This window comes from Ambystoma mexicanum, chromosome 3p (assembly GCF_040938575.1).
Source record: "Ambystoma mexicanum isolate Mex_15411 chromosome 3p, UKY_AmexF1_1, whole genome shotgun sequence".
NCBI classification, from domain to species: Eukaryota; Metazoa; Chordata; class Amphibia; order Caudata; family Ambystomatidae; genus Ambystoma; species Ambystoma mexicanum.
The window spans coordinates 369485453-369504153 of NC_090925.1; the positions used below are offsets into that span (position 1 = coordinate 369485453).

At 45.0% G+C, this 18701-nt stretch overlaps 2 protein-coding genes across 3 annotated transcripts in view; one reads left to right on the plus strand and one right to left on the minus strand.

Annotated features, from left to right (window-relative positions):
• Positions 1–2306: 2306 nt before the first annotated feature.
• On the minus strand, positions 2307–10163 carry PPP1R3D (protein phosphatase 1 regulatory subunit 3D). The gene has a single exon (XM_069651036.1). It carries the CDS (start codon positions 8659–8661, stop codon positions 7717–7719), a length of 945 nt encoding a protein of 314 aa, XP_069507137.1. The 5' UTR covers positions 8662–10163; the 3' UTR covers positions 2307–7716.
• Positions 10164–10377: 214 nt separating this feature from the next.
• Positions 10378–18701, plus strand: part of FAM217B (family with sequence similarity 217 member B) — a 300548-nt gene continuing 292224 nt past the window's right edge. The window contains exon 1 of one of the 2 annotated variants that reach the window (XM_069651034.1): positions 10378–11042. The gene's annotated coding sequence lies outside the window, so the exon portion shown is untranslated. The remainder of the gene's footprint in view (positions 11043–18701) is intronic. The other variant, XM_069651035.1, reaches the window with a different exon arrangement.

The following is an 18701-nucleotide window of genomic DNA, read 5'->3' on the forward strand; positions in this document are numbered from 1 at the left end:
AGGAAGAGGGGAGGACAGAGAATAAGACTGTATAATATGATGTTTTGACACTGATTATGAACGTCATAAAAAAGGTTGTAATGTTTGGTGTGTTTGTTTAAAAAAAAAAAAAATTGTATTAAAACAAAAAACTTTATGCTTCTGGTAATTTCCATAAACATGTACATTATTAACTCTAGAAGACATGTAAATAATGACTGGTCATATGGAATGGACTCAAACATTATAGTTGCTTCTAATTTGGAAGTTAGATTGCTTGCATACTAGGTATTCGTGCCCCATTTTGCAGCGGTAGCAGAGAGAGTGAGCAAGGGCACATCACAGAAAAAAAGGTGTCAGCAGAGATTAAAATGTGGTAATAAAGAGACCGTAACAGAGCGGAATGCAGTAACAGATGTAACAGCAGATTTATGATTTAGCAACAAAAATAGGTAAAGATTAAATGAGAGGTAGCAGCAAGATTGATGAACTGATGAAAATAATTTAAAAGAGAATATTAAAAGTGAAAACATGTAAAGCAACATGGACAAAGACCATGGATTCAACAGAAACAGTGAGTAATAGTGTACAAGGCAGAGCAACACAAAAATGAAAGGAATGCATTTTTGAGTGCGTGCAACACAGGAAAAAAGCCACCATCTTTCAGGCACTCCATTTGTCAGACTGGCCTTTAATATAGTGTTATGTACCTGTTCCATGGGCTGGAAGGGTTGCTAAATGTTACCAGCACTCTGGGTTTCCAATTCTGAAACCAAGGGTTCTAAGAAAATTGTATTTTTGTTCAACTAATGGGACGGCTACAGAGTCCCATTCTTTGAATGAAAATACTGTCTAAAGATGGCCGCCATGGATATGGAAAGCGGGCCTTCATACAGAGCCCCTCTTCCATTTTCATTGTGGCAAACAGAGCAGAAGCGCGGCAGCAGCAGCAGAGGGGCCGCCACTACCGATGAAAAGAGCTAAGTAGGGCCAGGGGGTGGAGGGAACCAAAAAGAAGAAATAAAAGTAACACGGGCTGAAATCAGAACTCGATTGGCTGCTCCCCATCCCGAGATCTTGAGTTACAGTGAGTAGCTCTTGGTCAGGGGAAAATGGTGACACCCAGGTGCTACTTCCAGCTCATGATTCATGAATTCCAATTACAAAACCTGTGCTATGATGTCACATGGATAATGAGGAGCCAGCACCCCCCACCCCCCAAAGAGATTCAGGAAGGGAAGCCATCACTATAAGGAGTGATGGAGATTGTTTGGCATAGCCCCTGGTTTTGTATTCACCCAAGTCTGAAGACCAGAATGTCAGCACACACACTAGTGGACAAAGGTGAGCCCCTGCCCTGGGAAGATGCAGGATGCCATTTCCCCCTGTAGCTGAAGCCACTGCCTTTGCACAGCCTGAGAGAGGAATAAGGGAGACCTCGGTAGAGCGAGAGACATGGTCCTATTGAGAACTTCTGTGGATGTGGAGTAGAAGCACTGCCCTCTGTGGCTTCTCTACCTTTGTCTAGAATGGTACCTGGAGCGTCACCCCTCCTAAAACCAGTGCTGTCCCTGAAGCATTTCATATTCAAGCAAACGTGCAGAAACGTAAAGATCAAGGTGCAGATGCCCAGCAGGGCTCTAACGTGATACCTATCTATTTGGAAGAACATACAATTTGTGGTGTGAGGCCCAGCACCTTGGAAATTACATCATCCCATTCTGACATTGGACGGGGAAACACGCCTATCTATGTGTGCTCCCTGCCCCTAGGCTCTCAACTTTACCCTTCCTTCTCCCAGTCTGGGCCCAGGATGATGGGCAATGCACATAACTGTGTTAAGATTGGGGGGGCGGGGGTGCTTCGGCCTTCTGTCACACATGCCTACCTACCTTTAACGGATCCTAAAAAGGGAAGGAAAAAAGAAGAGAAAAAGATAGTAGAAATACCTACTGAGAGCACTTGTCCAGGAACAGGCAGGAGATGAAATAGGCAGAGGGAAGGGCATTAGGGGTTCTAATACCCTCCAATTGTGGCAGTATGACCTGCTCATTTTAGGATTTATTCATTATATAAAGGTCATTAAGAGTGCCTGCCAACGTGGGGATGCCCCTCGCATGAATGTTTAAATTCTACATTTTTCATTCAAGAGGTTTATTAAACTACCTAATTAATACAATATTTTCACATTAGAATGGCACCATGCGTGCCCTGTCGGTTCATAGGCCACGGCAATGCATTGCAGAATTATCATCAACACCCTAAGAACATGAAGAAGGGGTCCATGACTAAGGAGAAGGCCACAACGTTAACAAGACAATGACACACCACGTTTGACAAACTTTATTTTTTTAGAAACAATTTGGATTTTAATTGCAGAGAAACACAGTGCGTTGCAAAAGACAGCCTAGCACCCTGGCACGTACATTGAGTGGAAAGCGTTTAGTAAACAGTGAATAGTTTGGTGATCATACAGTGTACACTACTGTGATACGTCTGCTAAATTTCAAAGAGCACGGTTAATATGCTTCCACTAGAAAGGGTCATGACTAACACTCCAAGCCCACATAAAAAAGCAAACGTATGTAAATAACGCCTTGAATTGTATGACTTTCAGATTAACCAAAAACAAACATGCAGAAGGATGCGTTTTGCAGGATAGGAGAATCTCAAATACTTGACCACAAGATCAATTCATTGAACAGGACAGTCTAGCTTCATTTCAAATGCTTTTAAAATATTTTTCTACACTCAAATGTACTTCTTTGACATATAATTATGCTGTATGTTTTTCTTCATTCAGGGGAACCTGACATTATAAGATAATTATTGCAACATATTAGGCAAAACAACAGGAGCACACAAAAGATTGACTATCTGCAAATTATTGCAAAGCAATTCCGCAACACTGCATTAGCAAAACATGAGCCATATTGTTCTACAAGTTGTCACTTTAAATGTAAGCAATTGAAGTACTTCGAGTATGAAACAATCATTTGCCATAACAATTTCTGAAGTTGACAAACTTGGTTAAATTGGCAATACTTCTACATAACAAAAGAGCTGATGAATTTCTTAACAAAGCAATGAGCACGTTTGCAAAGAACCCGCCTCACGCGACCTTGAAAATCTTTACAGGCGGGCTCCCTCACTGTGTTCCAGCCTGCAGATGTGCCCTTTCAAGCACGTATTACATCATTTATCAGAAAGGGGGGCCGAGGGCCACAACAAAAAAAGGGGCAAAAAAGACAAAAGGGCAGGTGAGGCACGTTAAGCAGGAGGGGAAGGGTCTTGGGAGCCCTGCAATAATGCACAGGGAGACCAACTACCTACCTAGTTTTACCTTGCAGAAGTGACCTTACATCTGTAATGACTTCATTGTGTCAATGGGGCTTTGTAGTCGGGCCTTCTGGAGCCTTGGAACAGCCTATGTTTGAAAGACAAAAGGTCCTGTCGTTGTCCGTGTCCAGAGGCCAATCCCTGCTCTAAGGCCAAATCTGAGACATAGGATGTTACCATGAATGGACCAATCGTACACAGAGAAAAAGAGTCAAAGACCATGGGTTCCATGTATGAATATTTTCTGGGAAGGCGAAGAGTCCCCTTCCAACTGCAGCTGAAGGGAGAGGGAATACTGGACAGGCACAGGACTAGATGCCAGCAGCCGAGCAGTGACCCTGGTAATCAAAAGGCAAGTGCTAGTCATTGGAAAGCTAACATGAGGGAGATGAATTCAGTAACAAAATATGAATGAATGGCCTTTAATGCCTGTAGCATCCTCCATGCCATCACCTCTACGTTAAGTTAAACATGGATTGCAACAATTATTATCATCTGCTAAAGTATAACAGTAAAAGTGCAACATATAAACACACACTTCCCACACTTAATGAACTATCATAGACCCAGTAACTCCAGGAAGGAAGCATGTTATTTCTTTCTGTGTGTGTGTGTGTGTTTTTTTTTGGATGTATGTGTGATGGTTTAGGGGGTGGGAGGCTGGGACTGAAATCTCGAGGGTGCGAGGGGGGGGGAACAATGGAGGGCTCGCAGGTAAATCCCCCCCAATATTTTTTTTAAAAGGGCAGAACGCATTTTAAAGGTCTCAAAGAAAAAAAGACCTTTACAATGACGGTTTTCCGATCAAAATAAAATCGGTCAAAGTAAATCAGTCTTTTTCTCTTCAGACCTTTAAAAAAAGGTCATTTCACATGGAACCAAATGATGTGCAGGGATACACACACGCACAGATTAGTCTGGGCACGTCCATGTACTCGGGAATGACGTTAATTTCTCACACATGTAATCTGACCATAGAGAAGGATTTTCAGCCTAGTCTGGCCATGTCCCCAAGAACGCAGACATGGGCAGACCTTAAGCGGTCTCTGGTCCTTTGCACAGGAACTGCCCGCTCTTGCCACTCTGCTTGTTTTACGATTAATACACACAAATACATTGCTGCTTATATTTCAAGATTCATGCATGTAGCTTCAAGTCAGCCTCACAACTCATCACAACAGCTTGTTTTCCGTTTGTATTGCTGCTATTTGAAAAGCTCCCTTGTGTCCTACTTAGTGAAAAAGTCCCCTACGATTCCCTAGTTCAACTTTTTGTGAACATCAAAAAACAACACTGTTTTTAAGCGTCTTTATATTCTGTGCACTGAAGATGTAACTATATTAGGATGCAACTGATATACAATGGGGGTTGTTAACAAGAGGAAACTCGCCACCGTGCCCTCTTCAACAGGGAGTGGTATAAAACCGCCGATGGTAGCAACAGTTGGGCAGGTGAGGACCAAAGGATGTCCTTAGAAAACGCTGGCAGAAGTGGTTGCTGCAACCAGCAGCGAATGAACGCCAACTACAGCAAATAAAAAAGGTCTCACAGGGCGTTCATGAGGAAAAAGACAGAGGGCTATTTTGTTTTAGTCAAGGTTTAGGGTTTGGCATAGGGTGGTGCACTTGTACCCGTTGGTAAGCATCTACCACAAGCCCTTACCATCTAACAATCTATGGGGTGCCTACGCTCAATCCAGTTGGTATTCTCAAGAGGTCCACTACCCAACAGATAGAGATCTCATGGAACAAAACCGACGTCCTAATTTGCACAGGCATGCGCACTTGTTGTCAGTCACTTGAGAATAAAGCCAGATGGATGCTGGCTGGCGGGCCAGGGCAGACGGAAGCTTGCAGTGTTGCTGCAGCACGTCAGTACTCCAGGCTCTTCACATGGCTCCATGGGGAGCCTCGGCTGAAATGTGCAGTATCTAAGCAAGCGGGCATTATAGGGAGCAGTCGCTTTTATTGCATGTGTGCAAGAAGTTATCTGTTACAGCTTATAGTGAGTGCAAAGGCACCAAGCATTGCCAGTTTGGGGATTTCCCGCCATTAAGGCTGGGGTGGAGAGGGCCATATTTCTAACAGAGACTTGAATTCAAGGGCTCTTCTCTAAAGTGCCGTTGCATTGAACAAAGTGCAAAAGAACCATTTGGCTAGAATACAAACATGAACATGACATCAGTATACACAAACACAAACATAGGCACATAGCTACGAACTACAATGAATTCAGCAAGTCTAAAACACTACTGCTCGTGCAAGGGACACGTCTCACCACCTTTGCCCGCTCACCACTGGCTACTCATTACGAAACAAGTCCGTTTTAAGGCATCCGCAAAGGCTTCTGGGAGATCCGATTTCTAAATTCAAAAGTCACAAATCCGAATCTGCCCATACAGTGGGCAGGCACGCATCTCGCCAGCCTGCCAAAATGCAGGAAAGTACTGCAAGAAAATTGTCAGTGTTCTTGAAGGAGAACTATATTCACTACTCTCCACTCTACAGAGGAGACTCTTGCAGAACTAGACTGGTTTCCTCTTGACAAAGAAAGCACTCGGCCACATCTGTAGCATGTCATCACTACACACCGTCCCTAGAATGGGCCAAGACGACTACTTCTTTGCTATTCCCATAGACTAGATCAGAAAAAATTACTTGGGGCAAGACATTGGCACATTTTTACAGTATCTTTTATACGTTTTCATTAACCGCTCTAATTTCACCTGCAGCTTTGAAAGCCTTAATAACGGACATAGAAAATACTTTAAAGTGGTCAGAATTCTCACACACTATCCAGGAAACATTGGAGCTCAATCAGAGTTTGGGGTGTGGGTAAAAAGTGGAGGTATTTCTGTTTACATTCATTTTTCCTGCACCACCAATCTCAAGTTTGCCGGTATTACCTCCGGGTGAATTACCGATGGTAATACTGCCGATTTTTGGAGGTAAAGTGGAGGAGACCAGCAAAAATCCCTAATGGGGATTTACACCACCTACCACCACTTTTAATCCAAGTGGTAGTAACAGTAATATCATTTGGTGGTCTCTCTGTGGTACTACTACCGAAATACCACCAAACTCGCAATGAGCCCCATTGACTGGCATTGTCACAAGTTGCTAATATTCACTTTTTTTGTCCGGGTGCAGTGTGCATACAAAAACTCACATCAAACATAAATAACACACAAGTTGGACATCACCTCTCGATGTATCAAGAGGACAGACTTACATGCAAGTGGCCCACCAGAGTGTTTTTGCATAGTACATAAACTGCATTATTTCTGGCTTGCAGGGAGGTATAATACAACCATTAATCCACCGTGGGCCTTTCTTGTGAATTTTTCCAATGATTACAAATGCCACACAAAATGAGGCCGTCCGTTCACACTGCAACGTACAATGTGCTAATTCACAAACCCGGGTAGAATGCACAAGTAGAGAATGAAGTCTGTACTAAGATTGTGTAACGTTGCAAGAGAGCTGGCAATGGTACTAAACATGGATGGATTCAAAGAGCAAGCATCCTTGCTTCTGCAGAAATGCATTACCATGACCAGAAGCCCAGCCCAATTTAGTAACATTCGTTTTGTGAAAGCACAGTTCTTTCTTTCTCTGCAAACAAAATAACTTTACGAAATATCGTTTGAATGGCATCTATAGTGCAGCCAACAGTCTAGTGCAGTAACATTTAGAATGCTTTGGCGTTAATGCCCGAGTTGAGCTTTCCAAGCGTGGAGTCTTCAAACATCCCCTTGCAAAGTCTCCCTGACAGAAAAGCCTTTCCCTCAGCAGGACGTAGTTAGCCATCAAATGGGCGGAAGTAAGAAAGTACAGCACTGGGTTGGAGCATGTTCTGTGAATGGCAGCACTCTGCATAGAAGGCGGCTGTTTCTTATTTTCCCTTAGTCGCGTATTTTTTGGTTTAGTTCTTAACCATATGTGTGTATGTATATATTAAATATATACACATATATAGTGTATATTTCAAGATCCGTGATCGATGAAAGGAGCTGCAAAACGATTCACGAAACCGTCAATGATATAGCAGGATACAAGAGACAACTGGAATCGGTTTGTTTCCATTCCTGAGCAAACAGGGAGTTTTCTAACTTTTTGGGGAAATTGTTAGTGAGAATCCGACTACCATCACTTGTACGTATGACAACGGAACAAGATAGTAAATTGGGAAGTCAGTCACAGACCTCTGGTAGTCTTGTTACTTTCCCAGGGAAGATTTTACAGTAGATGATTTACTGTCTTAAAAGGCAATCCGCACAAGTAACACGCATAGCTATAGAGTTCTGAAAATGTACACTGCGTGCTTGATTTTACGCTTCTAAGACATTTGAGAACAAGGGCTATATTCATGTGACAGCTAGTTGGGAGGTAAGAAAGATCAAATAAAGTGGATCCAGCTCTGTCCGCTGTCCTTCGGTATCTTGAGTGCATGGCTTTGGCAACTGAAGCTATAGTTTTTGCCTTGGTGATTGTCCCAATACTCTTTTCCACCCACCTTGTAGTGCAGTGCGAGCTGAACAGCTGGGCAAAGCTGGAGGAGGAATGGGGGTACTGGGAGGGAGAAGGTAAATAAATCGCAGTCTCCGACAGCAGGTTCCTTTCGGCTTTGCTGCCATGTTGCCTCCAATTCCTGGTGCGTTCGCCATTCGTTCAATGTGTACCTCACATACACGGCCTTGTGGAAATCAAGGTTTAGAACCAAGATGGTTCCAGAGATACCCAGCTCCTCTGAGCCTCCAATCACCCGCTCTAAGCAGATACACTGCTGCCGCAGTCGTTCTGGAAAGTCAACACAGTCGGCGGGCTGTGGGAAGTCAGGCTGTAGGTATTGTATGTTAAACTCAAGGTCCAGGGAGCTGCCACAGCATAGGTCAGAATTGATGGAGAGCCTGGACAGGACATGTAGGGGAATCAATGGGTCCTCCCCAGCATTGAAAACCTTGACCTCAGCAAGCTCCAAACCTAGGGCATCTGCAAAGCGGACTCTTTGGCAGCACCGGTTTTGGGGATGGCACCGTGCCAGGTTGCGCCTCTCTGGGGAGCTTGGGAGTGAGCGGGCCCGCCGGCGTATGATGGGCCGTAGGTTTGGGTCACAGGTGGGGGGATTCCTTGGAAGTGCAGGAGAAGTTGGAAAAAGCCGGCGTGGCCCATGCTGCCCCTCTCTTGAAGACCCAACAGATGTTCCAGATGAGCTAAACCCTTCTGCTAGCTGTACTTCTTGGTAAAGGTTACTGATGTAGCTCAGATTTCTTGGCATGACCAACTTGATCTGCTCCTTGTAGCAAGCAGGTGCCATGACAGTGGAATGTATTCTGTGTGTCATTATGAACACCTTTTCATGAAAGCAACACCAAGTGTACTACAGTTTCCCAACTCTGCAATGTGATTAATTATTCTTGGATGATCAATCCAATGTGTCATAGCCAGCACCAGGTGTTAACTGTAGAATCATATTGGGGAGTCGAACATCTTCCACTGATAACATAATGATGTCTAAGTTTAACAAAACATTCCAAATATCTCCAACATGTTCCAGATCAGAATGAAAATGTACTTTATCCAGCAACCATAAAACAGTTATTTTCTTTATATTCTATTCCTTGCCTGGTCAGGAATTTCCGAAAATTGTACATATGAAATGAAATAATTCTACTATCTGCCTATCTAGTTCCAGACCAGACGCATACAACATATCGATTGCACTCCGTCAACCACCGCGGGTGCAGTGTTAACTTTCAGCCCAACTTCAGCAGGGTAAGGTGCCACAAATCACAGCGCACTGTGTGCCTCAGTTCCAGATCAGCAGTCCACCGCTAGTCCCGCATCAGTAGGCGGGCTATCCAGTCCTAGGATCATTAAATACTGACAGTGCCCAATAAGCATGCCCCCATATCCATCGAGGTGGAACGGTGTTAATCCGGATCACAAGTGCAGTGCGTAAAAAGGACGAACGTTCGAAGAGTGTCAAGTGTCCCAATAGAGCAGCGCACATAGGGTCACGAACACCGCTCCAGATCAGCATAGTGCATCCTGCCCTATAGGTTAGCAGTGCATAATCAACCAGTCCTGGATCAGCAGCGCCCGATGGATATGATATCCAGATCAGAAGTTTACACCATGCCGCAGTTCAGCACTGCGTTGATCTGGGGGCCCAGCTCAGCAGCGCCCGATGTATTTGATATCCAGATCAGAAGTTTACACCATGCCGCAGGTCAGCACTGCGTTGATCTGGGGGCCCAGCTCAGCACTGCGTTGATCTGGGGGCCCAGCTCAGCAGCGCCCGGTGTACTTGATATCCAGATCAGAAGTTTACACCATACCTCAGGCGGGTGCTGGCAATATCAGGTCGCGATACAGTTCAAAGTGCGTTCCAGATGGGGCGCATAGCGTTTTTCTTTCAAATCCAGATCGTCAGTTCCCGTTGTGTAATATAGTCCCAGGTCGGATCTGCAGCATCCAGTGGCTTATTGCACAATACATGTTATTTCCATGTACATTGCACACCCGTTCGCTCCCAGACTGGCACTGTGTTGCTCAAGGGTATGTTGGCAATAGGCAGGCCACGCCCTATCATCGTAAACTAGGTTGACCACCAGGCTCCTGCGTTTGGGCACCGTTTTCTGGCCGAGTAGAATACCAGCGCAAACGTTTACTGCGAAACGCGAGGAGATTAATCGTATTTAGTCTCAGGAAGAATCTCTTAGTTCCAGCCGTGCCCTTCGGTGTAACTTGATCGCCAGATCAAAGAGCAGTAAAACGGCGTCTGATTGGCCCCTTACCAGCGCAACAGTAGCAACATTCATCGGGACCCAAAAAGAAAATCAGTTACAGTGATATTGTATTTTGTTAAAGCAACGCCGGTGGCTCCTATTAGCACCATACAATACGGCTCTATTAAATCCTCCTTTTTTTATATTCTTGACGATAAATATGTCCTCATATTTACAACCCTGGCCGAATGTATCACCGACACTATTTACCTACAACTCTTTATTTAAATATGTGGTTTTGATTCCTGTCCTTGTCTAAGTAGAGATATATCCTGATGTAAACGAAAGCTTCCGTTCCAACATGGCTGCCCGTTAACTCAAACCCCTTTGAGGAAACAAAAAGGGACAAGCAGCAACGCTATGTCTGTCAAGCCGAAATGGAAATGCCATTTACTGTCGGATTTATTATGATGTTAAAAATATTGGTCATTTGATAACAAACGCATCTTTTACTGGTACAAGCACACACGGCATTGGCGTTGTCTTTCTTCTATGTCCATGTCAGTAGTGCAGGCCGCCTCGCACTCCGCTGTTTACCTGTCCGCAGGAGGAGAGGGGGTGGAGCCTATCTTGTTTGCTTCTGTGTGGCCGGCTAGTGCACAGAGGCTCCACTGAAACGACTCGAAGCTTTGCTTTGGCAGGATCGATCTACATTGCAGCTTCGTGCCTAGTTTCGCGGAACGGTTAAATATTGATGATATAAAAACGATTGCACGTTTTACAGTGCTTTTATCCAAAGCATTTCAATTGACCATCACATACATGTATGCACATATACATGCGCACGTATTTATATAAGCACAGCTTTACATATTTTCACACGTAGGAATATATAGGTATATATAGACAGTCATCAAGTATTACTACTAGAACATGGATCTTGAAATGTACTGATGCAGGAGCCAGGCTGCTAGCATGATGATACTAATACCAGGTAAGCACCCCCAAATTCTAATGGCATTTTATTATGTAATGTATGTTGGCCTATTTGTGACACGTATTTTCTTGCTGTTTCTCAAACACCTGTTGCATCATCACCCATCGTATTGAACATTTGGAACACGACGGCCTCCCAGTCTCCAGAAAAAAAAACTGTGGTTCAAAAATAGAAGATATATCTTTATGCAGGTATTATCTGGCATTAGGACTTTGGTAAAAATCATAGCATTATAGCCACGCCCCTCTTTTCCTCGTCCCAGAACTTTTGCGGCACCAGCCTCCATGATTAAAAGCCTTCTTTTTAAATACGTTCAATCCCTCCCCTTTCTCTGGTGGTGTAATATTCATTACACCTAGTCCCATATCTCCCTACTTACACGGATGTCACCCGCCACGAAATCCAAATCCGTTCAATCACCTGCCAATACCCTTACAAGCCTGTATTCTCCAATGGGCTCTCATCCACCAAAAACACAATCTGCTCTTTTTCACCCACCCTGAGGACATCAAAGGTTAAGATCTATGCGGTTCTGCTCTTCTTTTGTGAAGGTACTAACTCATAAAGGCCATCTGCTTTCCACCATGCTGCTCTACTAAGAAATCATTTCTAAAAAAACTCCTTTTTGGTTTTGGTGCATTTTGATGACGCTAAGGGCCACAATATCGCTGAATAGATGTTACAGAGAAAAGAGAGAAATTGTGTTGCAATTAGAATATCTGGTAAGCATGGCAACTGGCAACACTTGTGGCGTGGATCCACTGGTTTTGTTGCATGAAAATGCGTACCTGGGATTTTATGTTACAGGTAGTGCAGTGATTGTCACTTCCTGATGTTGGGGCATACCAGAGGTTGTCTGGGAGTCCGCCTGACTCTCAAGGGCCCAACATCTTCCTGCCTTTACTCTTCGACCTTTACAACTTATCCAGAGCAGAACTGCAAAACTTGTCCTTGGCCTCAAGCCCAGGGATTGTATCTCTCCAGGATACAATCCACGGCTTCTTGTGGTACTCCTACGCCAACGATACGCAAATCATTGTGCGACTTGATTTAACTCAGCCAGAGACGGCTGGTCGACTGGGGAGTGGGCTAAATGCAGTGGGTGATTGAATGGCCATGAACTAGCTTAAGTTGAACGGTGGGAATACAGAGGAGTTGGTGGTTTGCACGGCTACCCCGTCTCTGTTCTGGACCCCAGAGTTCTGACTTGAGAGCCTTGGTCCTTTTCCTCCACCCGTTTCATTGGTGAAGGAATTAGGTGTAAAAATTACAGCATCATTGTCTATGGCCGAACCGGTATCCTCTACCTGTCAGAAGGGTCATTTTAAACTGCAGACACTAAGGAAAGTTGTCCCTTGTATTCCATCTAAATTCCATGCTGCGGTGGGATCATCAATGGTAATTAGTAAAATTGACTACTGCAACGCACAGTACTTGGCTCTTCCGTGACACTTGCTCCACCATCTGCTTCTATTGCAGAATATGGCAGCAAGAGCAGTACTCCATCCCCCGCTTGGCGCCCATATGACGCCGCTTCTTTGCCTGCTTCACTGTATTCCAGTTGAACAGCGCGTTAGGTTCAAGTCTCTGTGTCTGGTTCATAGAGCCTTTTATAAAACAGGGGCAGAATACCTTCAAGCAAAGTTCTGCCCTTATAAACCTTGCAGGTCCCTTCGCTCCCAATCTTTAAAAACTGTTCAGCCTCCTAGGATTAGACTCTCTCGGGTTGGAGGCCATTCTTTTTCAGTAGCTAGGGCAAAGGGATGGAATTCTCTTCATCTCTGTCTGCGTGCCATTGAGGCCCATTTCCCCTTCCGGCAGGCTTTGAAAACTTTTATTTTCTAGCACTCAGTTCATACATTCGGTTGTGCATCTAACTCTGCGGTTGTAGCGCCATGATGCCTTCGGGCGAACAATGCGCTTTATAAGTCAAGATAAGATAAGATAAGCAAAGTAAAGGCAAAACTAAATTGTGTTCCCCTATAGAAAGGGAGATATTGGGCCTCATTACACGGATGGCGGTGGACCAAGGTGCTGTTAGCACCTTGGTCCATGCCGGTAAAATACCGGCACCGCCTTGTAGGAAAGGGGAATTACCGCCCTATTCCAAGGTTGGTGGGGCGGTAATTCCCCCTTCCCCCATTGCCCTTCCCCATTCCCATTTTTGCCCCATAGGGCATAATGGGAATGGGGAAGGTGCTAATTACGGCACCGCAAATTGCGGTACCGTAATTAGCTCCCTGGTCCCTTTGCGGGTTGGTTTGTAACGCCTGCAAAAAGCAGGCGTTAAAGTCTCTAACCCGCAAAGGGACCTCGTAGTAAGGCGGTAAGGGTTAACGGTCACCGGTACCATTAACAGTGACCGTTAACCCTTACCGCCGTCCGTGTAATGAAGCCCATTGTCTTTAAAAGGACCATTTCCATAGCCCCAGAGAATCATTGAGTATTCATGGCATCGCCTGACAAACGATATGTTCTCTCTCGACACCAGGACCTAGTCGCCCCTGTGTCTACAAGAAAGGAAAAGGTTTTGTCACCTATCGCCACCCCTATGCGAGGTTTCTCCGCAGGGTTGGGTGTAATGGATAGGATGGAACACATGAAGTCCGTCTGTGGGCTGTCCGATTGATTATATAAGCACATCCCATTCCCAGAAAATGGATTGTTTCCCACCATGGTGACCCCCAGGCTCCTAACGGGAGTCGTTGCTATGGAGACTGTGTGTGCCACTGTCCCGTCATTTGGCTGCATGCTGTTCTGTATCTGCGGCACCAGCTGTGTGTTGCCTCGAGTCTGTGGTGATTGCAAATACTTTGGCATGGGTGCTTGCATCTGTGGTATCTGTGTCATGGGCTGGTGTGTCTGCGAGTGTGCATTCGGTGTCAGTCCGTGCTGTTGCTGAGATTGGTCCTGTGTGTTTTAGTCATCTTGGTATGCTTGCTGCTACTGTGCTCCCCTGTTCTGTTGCATCCCCCTGTTTCTGCACACTCTCGAAATATGCCCCAATCCGCCTGCACGACCAGCACTGTGGTGGCTCCCTCCCTTTCCCCCGGAAACCCCCTGCATAATCCCGTGGGCCCTGCTGCACCTGTGGCCCATATCCTCGCAACTCCCACTGGGAAGCCCCCTTGGTTGTGATGTATCTGTGGCCCATACCCGCATCCTCTGGATGGCCCCCCTCTTCCTCGAAACCTGTGCTGTATGTTCCCCCACCCCATGAAGTCTCTCCCCGTGGGCGTCGGTGCATACTGCTGCTGCGTCCCCTGTGCTCCTACGCTTGTTAGTACCGCCCTTTTTAAAATGCGTACTTCGATAACTTCTTCTGCACTAGCTTTGCTTCCTCTTGCTTTCTTTCCTAAGCCTTCTTCCTAATTTTCTCCTGCAATAGCCTAAAATGATGTACTATTGTGAGCTGTATTTCTGGCCAGGTTTTACCTCCATACCTACTAGTTTCTTGAGCTGCTTCTGTATTGGTTCTGGCAGCCCCTGGCACAATATGTGATAAAATAGTGCTACCATTGTGTCCCACAGTTCTCGTGTTTCAAGGCGCATAAAGCTCTTGGATTGCCTGAATAAAGTGTACGGGTCTTTATCTGGCCCCATCTTGCGGTTCATAATTGCACTGATGTTGGACGTGTCTGGATATTGTGTCTTTAGAGCTTGCCATATGGCAGCTCTCCATATGGGAACAGTGCACCATTGTGTGCCGTGTTCTGGATGGTCGCTCCTGGGAACACTGCCCTTTTCCATACATCAATCGTGGCCTCTCTGGGGATTGCCACTAGTAGTCCCTGTATGCCCCCCACTGCCAATCTCTGTCCCACTGTCATTCTTTCTATTTCGTATATCCATTTCCCTGTACCAGCGCTTAACAAAGGTAACCTACATCTCATCTTTTCCTTGGCAATGTGTTTCCATGGTATATATTGAGGTCGCCCCCACTCCCTTTTACAGTAGGAGCATTTGTGTGAACCCCACTTCCCCACTCACTCCTCTTGTCAAACTGATCTGCCTGTTAGCGTCCCTACTGTCAGTGTATATGTCTATTCGCTCTCCTCTGGGTAGTCGTGCACAGTTGTCAGATTCACCCCCCCCCCCGAAAATCCTCTAGAGCATGCTATAGCCGTCTCCCCTTTCTTCATCCTGGGAGGTCTCTGAGTCTCTCAACGCATGGGAGTGCATTGTCAGAGTCGTGTGATGCTGCTCTGGTCCGTGGTGTCTGACCGTCCCTGTCATCCTTCATCATCCCTGTATTTCTGCCCCCTTCCCATGTCATACTCCTTTCTGCTCTGTCCCCTAGGGACCTATAGCTTGGTTGCCGTCTTTTCCCACTTCCCCCTGCGTCATCTTCCAACTCTGTCTCCATATTGCTGCAAAAATAGTCCACAAAGCTCAGTCTTCTATAGCAGGGGCCTCCAACCTTTACATTAGCTAGAGCTACTTGTAGTGGAGGCCAACAGTGGAGAGCTACTAGCGGGCGATATCGGGGTGGGGATATTTATAAACCTCGGAATTTTTACCAATATTTTTTTGGCTCGATTATTTCCCCTCTATAAACGGATGGAATAACATATGCCTTCACAAATATATTAAGAACTTCAAAAACCTCTTTGTTGCATTATTGATTATTAGTTTTACAAAGGTAGCGGGCGCCCCTCTCTCGCAAGAACAGACATGATAACCTGTTCAGTGGTTATTAACCACTTGAGAGTTCGCAGCCACTGCTTTTACTCACTGTGCCTTTCACAGATGGGAAATATCCATTTGCATATCAGTCTTTGTCCTGCCCAGGGGCAGTCCAGCACCGAAATACAATGGCAATTCCAATCTGAACGAGAGTACCACCAGCAACCCCATACACGTGTTTCTGGGCAGGACAAAGACTGATATGCAAATGGATATTTCCCATCTGTGAAAGGCACAGTGAGTAAAAGCAGTGGCTGCGAACTCTCAAGTGGTTAATAACCACTGAACAGGTTATCAGGCCTTGTTCTGTCGAGAGAGGGGCGCCCGCTACCTTTGCAAACTAAATTTCAAGGAACCTGGGATTGGTAACCCTAGGTCTCCTGGGGGCAACCAGACGTGGTCTCCCTCTCACTGTGCTTAGAGAGGCATCAGCTTCACCTCACTGATGATCCCCAACAAGGGTGAAACACGTGTATGGGGTTGCTGGTGGTACTCTCGTTCAGGTTGGAATTGCCATTGCATTTCGGTGCTGGACTGCCCCTGGGCAGGACAAAGACTGATATGCAAATGGATATTTCCCATCTGTGAAAGGCACAGTGAGTAAAAGCAGTGGCTGCGAACTCTCAAGTGGTTAATAACCACTGAACAGGTTATCAGGCCTTGTTCTGTCGAGAGAGGGGCGCCCGCTACCTTTGCAAACATTATTGATTATTAGTAGCTGTCTCAAAAAGACAGATATTTGTTGGACTACCACACAAATATCCAGTAGTTTTTGTGCCCCTTCCTTTGCGTTTTATGCAGGCTTTCTACATGCTAGGCAGACTATTGTTTTCCCAATGTGCATTTCACACTTCCATAAAACAAAAACAAAAGTAATTTCCAAATTGAAAAATGCTGCTTGCTTTCACAAGTTTTCTTTGACATGTTTTTTTTGTCAGACATTTGCCTGTAAGTTAGCTCATCGGGTTGAGCGCTCGCTACTGCGATCTGAGCATGATCTGCAGGTCGCATGATCTGCAGGTCGCAGGTTCGAATCCCAGCAAGGCCAGCTCAGCCTTTCATCCTTCTGAGGTCGATCAATGAGTACTAATTTCGGTTGGGTGATATTGCATGTAAATACGTGCTCTGTAAAGCGCTTTGGATTAAGGCATTATATAAATAACATATCATTATTTGTGTGCCCCTTTGTGTTTTAGCACAAGTTATATTGATAAAGATGTTATATGCTTGTCTAACTGGTTAATCACAGATAAATGCTTCTGTTATGCCGACAGCAGTTGTTTAGGAAATTAAACTGTGGGTTCATGGGTGCCAACTTTTGATTTTCACTACAGGGGCAGAAATATCCCCACCTCTGCCCTGAATATAAGCAAGCAACCAGCCCAACCCATACCCTGGCCAAACACATTGTATAGCACTTTTTTTTATAAGGCATTGCAAAAAGTCATACGATTAACAACCTGTAGATTTGAATATATAACATCTCAGCATCGGTCTGTCAACCTGCTGAGCTACCCTGGTAGGCTTCTACTGTACAGCGTGTCTATGGATCGCTTAATGTACTAAAAGTGGGTGTACCTGTGTCATGGATGTAATTTAAAGTGGAAATGTACAGTGTGGAATTTGGAAAGAAGCCACATGAAAGAAATTGCACCATTTTTTAAATATTATTTTGAACATTTCCAGGCGAGCGGCAGTGCTACTGTGATATTTTCATTGCATGGTCACAACGATCCTGATCCTGCCCCTGCCCCAGCCCCTCCAACATCTCTGGCAAACAAGAGCAGCTTGCTTAAGCAAGACAGTGTCATGGGGGCGCACAAGGCCAACTGTGGTACTACAGGCAGCCTGCAGAAGCAGAACGTGATACTGACATCTGTCAGTGGATTTACAAGCAGCTCCAAGTGGCATAGCAGCCAAGCTCTCCACCTGCAATTGGGACAACTAGGGTTCGGACGGAAAATAGCTGCAAAACACACCATTAAATATAATAGCTTAGGAAAATTGTTTATTTTTCAGTATCTTCAGTCTTCCCCTTTAAATCAATCTGATCTATGCCACCCTTATCTTCATAGGATCCTGTGCTTCCTGCTGCTGTTGTGTTCCTGCTTGACAGGGTTGCACTGTCTGGTTCTGCATGCCCACCCCCCCACGGTCATGCTGTGTCCCGTGCCTAGTGCCCATCGTGCTCTTATGTCTTTAAGCGCATGCTCCTCTGCTTCCTTGCATGCGCGCTCTTGTACTATTCGCTCTATTTGCCACTTCCTCTGTTGTTTTGCCTTCTCATCTGCTTCCCTTCATTTCTCGATCTCTTCTTGCGCCTTCCTCCTCCTTTTGCTCTGCTCCTGCTCTTTCTCTTCCTTTCTCTGCGCTCCCTCTCTAGTCTATATACTATATTGATTGTATATTGACTATCTTTCTACATGGGTTCTATATGGCACACTTGACCCTCTGATTATTCCATGATCTACATGAAATACCTACTCTGATACAGATCTGTATGGTACCTAATACTTGAATGTGGTGAGATAAGTCTTATGATTTCTGCCTTTTGAATTTGTTCACTTTTTTGTTTTGAATGCTGATGTCAAAAATATTGAAAATATGCTTGAAAATTGGGCCACCGTATAGTATTCTTATTTATGTACCTTTGTTAACAAGGGACCATGCGGGCATACAAATATGTCATCTGATATTTAGGAACTATGCATCACAAGGAGGATGAGATGTATATGCGTATCCCAAATGGTATAAATGTTTTAAAGCCCTGCGCGGCTTTAGTTATGCTCGGCCTGTTTCAAAACCCTCCTTGGTCTTAGTTATGTTTGGCTTGTCCTAACATTCACATTACAAAATTTACTTAATGGTTATTTTGGCAATGCCAGTCATTGATATATAATGGTACACATCATTGTGATTAGTAAAGCAAGTGGTTAGACTTTCTGCATAGGTTTTTATGTTTTTCTTTGA